Raw genomic sequence first — 6,000 nt, 5'->3', positions numbered from 1 at the left:
CATTTATGGAATCATTGTCTTCACAGAGTTTACATTCTAATAAGATACAATTTTGGAGAAAATTGAGGTCGCTTATGTGAAATGAAACACTTTTTAAAAATTAATTATGGTATCTATGCTTGCAGTGCTTATGCCACTAACAGAAAGGATTAAGAAGCATTTAATTGTAGCAGAGTAGAGATTCAAATTAGAATCAGCAGTTATACAGTGAAGATATTCATTCAAAAAAATATATTGGGACTTCCCTGGCAGTCTGGTGGTTAAGACTTTGTGCTGATCCCTCATCAGGGAACCACCCACGTGTTACTCAGCCAAAGAATAAAAATAGAAATTTAAAAACAGAGAGAAAAATATGTTGAAGAAGGTTAATTGCTAGTGAGAGATTTTCAAATTATTTTTTATTAGGTAATTATAATTTCATAATAGCTGTTTGGATATATAAACATGTCTATATAATTTTCTAAACATGTAAATAAAAGATAGTCATTTACTACATCTGTTTGAATTCATATAACTCAAAACATTACCAAAACATTTATTTTAAAAATCAGTAAAATTGTTTAACACACTAGAAAAATTTAGGGGTGTGTGCATAAACATTTTCAAGCTTGCTTTACAAAAAAAAAGAGTGCAATTTCTATCCAAGTGTTCAGAATGACTTTCAAAAATGGAAAAAAGAAGGTAGCACTGCTTTGTAATACAGCATTAATTAATACTTATCCTGGAACACTGATGAAAGATCCTTTGTTATCACATATGGTAAACATATTTAAAAATTAACACTCCATTTCTATGAATAAAACATAGAAAAAAGACTTTATTTTCTTAGAATAACTTGTTACCATGAAAAACTGCATTCATTCTGCAGATATTACTGGCATCACACATTATTACTTTAAAAATATTTATGACACTTGAACTTCAAAAGGAAACCCACAAGACCTATTCTCCTCCCAGTACATTCACTGAATGCAGATTTAAGTGAGCACATCTCATTTGATTGTGCCCTTTATTTGTATACTTTAAAATGACGACAATATAGTACATTTGTATTTTTAACTGGTTAAGATGTATGATCTAGGTAAAACCAGCAGCCTGTACTTCTAGTAACAGTTGTCATACGCAAAAAGAAAAAAAAAAAGCCCTGAGTCGGTATTTTTTGCAAAAGTAATGAAAAAGAGTGCTCTGAAGTCATTTTATAACTTATGAAATGGTTAAGACTGTCCAGTATTATTTTGTTTTCATTTTGATTGAAGAGAGGTATGGCTTTTGTTTAGTTAATCCGATTCAGATCATTGCTTAATACTCAATTTCATTTAAGTCCTCAGAATATCCTGATGATTGCTGACTTTTATCTTCCATTTCTGTCAGGAAAGACAAATAGACAATAATAGTTTTCTCTATTTTTAATGTAGAAAATACTGAATTTGCATTCTTATGATTTGAAACTATTGCAAATTCTCTTTTCAGTCAAACTTAAATAATTTGGAAAACTATTGTTACCTGCACAGGATCCTGCTTGAAATTTAATATCATCAATGGCAATATCACTTCTTACTGACATTCCCCGAATGGCTTCAATAATTATCTGAAAAATAATGAAATATGAATTTAGAAATAGAGTCATTCTGCTAAAATAATGCTTGTCAGAGGCAGATCTAGGCTGTGTGGGTTTGGAAGCTTAGATTGTTCTCAGGGGCCCACTTTCAGGAAAAGAATACAAAATCACCAATTCAAATTTAGGTACAAAAGGGAATACTTATTTAGAATGTAAAGAAATTCACAACAAATTACTGGAGCCTTGGAAATTCAAGTTCCTTTCTTCGGAGACCTCTTTAGGCAACTTCCAGGAATGTCCACCAAGAAATGCCTCTAGGTGGTGACCTGTTTTCCCTGGCTACCTAGAATATTCAACTCCTGTCACTCACAGGCCCTGTGAAAGTAAAGGGCCCAGAAGCTTAAGCTTCCATAGTCTCTCCCTAAATCTACCTTTATACTAGTTCTAGGTGGGAGAATTAAAACAACAGATGAGACCCAAGTATGAACAGCACTGTATAATAGTTAAATTTACCAAAAAGACAATGGTTCACTGATCATGTTAAATACTATAACATCCAAGACACAGCCCAAGAAAAAGAGGAAACCAGTTTCATGACTTTAGATCCTAGAAGAAAATAACTGATCAAATATTCAGGTTCTAGGGAAAATATATTATCAGCTCTAAAACCACTCTAATAATAGCTAATAAACCATGGAATACTCCAGGGAGGCTTGTGGGTAATGAAAATTATCCAGAAGACACACTTGCTCTACTAATTTTATCAGCAAATTACTCCCCATTGGACTAGTTCATGATTTAAATTAAATAAACAATATAAAGTGGATAATTAATAAGCATATGAAACTATCTTGAATTTAATGACTCAAAGAAGCTTTAACAACAGAAACATGACAAGATAACATTAATAGAAGTTCTAAAGATATAACCCTAAACAAGAATTCAAATAAATGGTAAGAAGAGGAAAAAGTGTCCTAATACATCTAGATAGAAGTATATATGAATGTAGTTAATAAGTATTTTGGTTTTCTGGACAGCAATGAAATCTGTTTTTTGACCAACCTCCAACTCTGCAATGGAAGTACAACAGAGAAACCACCTGATGGAATTATATTCTGAATAGTCTGTGATTGGGCCAAAACCTTGATTTCATACAACTCTCTCCTTTGAATTTCCTAAATATTTGAGTGATAACCATTTTATAGCATTATGATTTCCCCTTTGTATTATTCCCCTATTTCTATTTGTAAAAATCCTATTAAATAATTGTGGTTATTTTAGAATTAGATAAAAATGTAACTTTCTCTTTCAGTTTAAATGTATTTTATTTTCAAATGGTTACTAAGTCATTGTGCATGCATGCTAAGTTGCTTCAGTCATGTCTGACTCTGTGCAACCCTATGGACTGTAGCCTGCCAGGCTCCTCTGTCCATTGGATTCTCCAGGCAAGAATACTGGAGTGTGTTGCATGCCTTCTTCAGGGAATCTTCCCAACCCAGGAATCAAACCGGCATCTCTATGGCGGGGTTCTTTACCACTAGTGCCACCTGGGAAGCTCAAGCCATTAGGACATAAATACTTACAGTTTTGACTCAACTAACTTGATAAAGGGAACATTAGCTATCTTTTGGTCCTGGGGTACCAGGAAAAAATTATTGAGATTAAGGGCACCATGAGCAAGAAAATCTGAAGACCTGGTCTTAGTTCAGTACCCAGCACATAATAATTCCTACTAAATGTCAGGCAGTATAATGAACAATATGAATGACAGAAATATTTCACTGAGCTGAGAATTTGTCTAACACTCTCTTTCAATGTCATCAAAGGATAAGAAATCAGGAGGAAAACACCTGAGAGCAGAGGAGGAAAGGTAAGCAAGGAATTCAAAGGAAATAAAATCATTCTGTGTTTTTAATCAACAGTGAGTCAGGTTCTGCTTAGCACTTTAATAAATCCTTTAGGAAAGGGCATGATTACAATTTTGCTACTTCATACATTTTTTTCTACAAAGAAAATCTGACGACTGGAATATCATCCAGAGGCCACCCACATACTTCTCCTATATTGGGGGTCTACAGCCTCCAAGCGGCAGACTAGTACCTCCTGTTATTTTTTTTAAATTCATTTAATTGGAGGCTCATTACCTCCTGTCATTTTTTTTTAATTGGAGGCTCATTACTTTACAATATTGTAGTGGTTTTTGCCATACATTGACATGAATCAGCCGTAGGTGTACATGTGTTCCCCATCCTGAACCTCCCTCCCACCTCCCTCCCCACTCCATCCCTCAGGGTCATCCCAGTGCACCAGCCCTGAGCACCCTGTCTCATGCATTGAACCTGGACTGGCGGTCTGTTTCACATATGATAATATACATGTTTCAATGCTGGCAGATCAGTGGTGGCATTAGATTAGAAATAAAGTGCACAATAAATGTGCTTGAATCATCCCAAAATTATCCCCTGCCCCACTATCTGTGAAAAAAAAATTTCTTCCATAAAACTGGTCCCTGGTATCAAAAAGGTTGGGGACTGCTGCCCTACAGGATAAATCACAAATGGCAGCAGTACCACAGTATTCTAAAAATCAGTACCTGCCCACTCTCTGGTGATGTACAGATTGACTTGACTTCTCTAGTTCTCTGCATTTTCCTGATCGCCTGGCTCATAGCCCACTGTTCATTCGACATACCCACTTTGGATGTCTCATAAGATCAAAAACTGTGTGTGTTAAAAACAAAAGTAACTGTTAATTTGCCTCCTGCATAAGCTGCCCTCCTTCTTCCAGGTCTGCTCCACCTAAGATCTTCCTCATCTCGATAAACAGCAACTCCATTCTAGCAGTTGCTCAGGTCAAAACTTTGGAGTCATCCTGGCTCCTCTCTTTCTCTCAAACCCCACTTTCCACAAGGAAGGAAGTCCTGTGGGCTTTCTGACAACATCTCATCTCTGCTGCACAGCCCCGCCCACCACTTCTGTTCCTTGGTCCATTGCAGTAGCTCTCAAAGTCTCCTCACCCACCAGCCCCACCACCATAGTCTATGTAGTAAGTAGCTCCAGGCAGTAGCTAGAATGATCATTTAAAAGTATAAATCAGAACATATTACCTTAAAAGCCTCTAATGGTTTCTTATTGCTCTTGAAATAAATTTCAAACTGTACCATGTCATCCAAGGCCTTTTATGAGTATTTCCTGATACTTCTTTGACCTCATTACCTGATCAGCTCGACTTATTCTTTTTCATAGCACTTACTATCACTTGATGTTACATTATATATTTTTGTTTCACATTTTCTACCTCTCCCCCTCCAACTAGAATGCAAACTTAAAAAGTGTAAAAACTGTATGCTATGTTCATTGCAGTATCCTCAGCACTTAAAAAGAGTAAATGGTCAATAAACACTGAAAAGAGATATTTTGGCCTGAGCTCCTATAGTAGCTCACTCTGATAACTGATATAGCTATTGAGAATAACAGGTCTACCATGGTTATAAAGACCAGAATGATTTGGGAAAGAATACATTTTTAGAAACAATTATCTTTTTTATAGTTTGGTACTTTAAAATTTATAAAACCCTTTCACAAACATAATCTCATTTGATTGTCACTTTAGTGATGTCAGCATGGCAGGTATTATTACCCCATTTTGAAAATGTATTAACAGGCTCCCCTGGTGGCTCAGATGGTAAAGAATCTGCCTGCAATGCAAGAGACCAGTGTTTAATCCCTGGGATGGGAAGATACCCTGGAGAAGGGAATGCCTACCACTCCAGTATTCTTGCCTGGAGAATTCCATGGAGAGAGGAGCCTGGCAGGCTGCAGTCCAAGGGGTTGCAAAGAGTTGGACATGAATGAGCAACTAACACAAACAGTCTCAGGGAGACTGATGTTTCTCCAAGATCACCCAGTGCTTGTGACGTCCAGGGCAATGAGTATATCTTGGGACTTCTATGGCAGGAGGGAGTGTAAAACAGGGACTTAGGGATGCAAACAATGGAACCAGTTTAGACTGAGTTCTCACTCTGCCACTTACCAGCTGGACATTTAGTTTTCCCCATCTTTAAAGAAGAGCTACAAGATCAACTGGAAGAACTTCTGCACAGCTCTTAGCGCTGTGAGTACTTAGCACAGAGAAGATGACCATTTGCACATGGGTGTCTCTGTGTTTTATTAGACACTAGGATGTTTGGGAAAAACTAGTTCATCCTGGTCTCCAGATAGTCATTTGGGATTCTTGAGGGAATCACAAAACCAAGAAGAACATTTCTTATGGCAGATTATCTGTTCCATTCTAAGCCTAAAGGAATGATCTGGAATCTTTTTTCCCAATTGGGAGCCAAAAATCTCTCAGGTCATTCTTTACCCTTTGAGCTTAAATATTCCAAGATGCCACCCCAGGTGCCTCACTACTTTGTGCTCAAAAAAATTTCAGACAACAAGTCA

At 36.6% G+C, this 6,000-nt stretch overlaps 1 protein-coding gene across 2 annotated transcripts in view; it reads right to left on the bottom strand.

Moving 5' to 3' along the window:
• Positions 1-551: 551 nt before the first annotated feature.
• Positions 552-6,000, bottom strand: part of MAMDC2 (MAM domain containing 2) — a 171,671-nt gene continuing 166,222 nt past the window's right edge. For both annotated transcript variants that reach the window (XR_003512260.1, XM_027549440.1), the window contains exons 13-14: positions 1,504-1,588; positions 552-1,364 (exon numbers count right to left, since the gene is read on the bottom strand). Coding sequence is in view for 1 of the 2 variants with exons in the window: in XM_027549440.1 (XP_027405241.1) it covers positions 1,300-1,364; positions 1,504-1,588 (150 nt within the window). In the remaining variant the exon portion in view is untranslated. The remainder of the gene's footprint in view (positions 1,365-1,503; positions 1,589-6,000) is intronic.

Source organism: Bos indicus x Bos taurus, chromosome 8, assembly GCF_003369695.1.
Source record: "Bos indicus x Bos taurus breed Angus x Brahman F1 hybrid chromosome 8, Bos_hybrid_MaternalHap_v2.0, whole genome shotgun sequence".
NCBI classification, from domain to species: Eukaryota; Metazoa; Chordata; class Mammalia; order Artiodactyla; family Bovidae; genus Bos; species Bos indicus x Bos taurus.
Note: the sequence above shows the minus strand (reverse complement) of the source record. Positions and strands in the feature narration are given on the sequence as shown.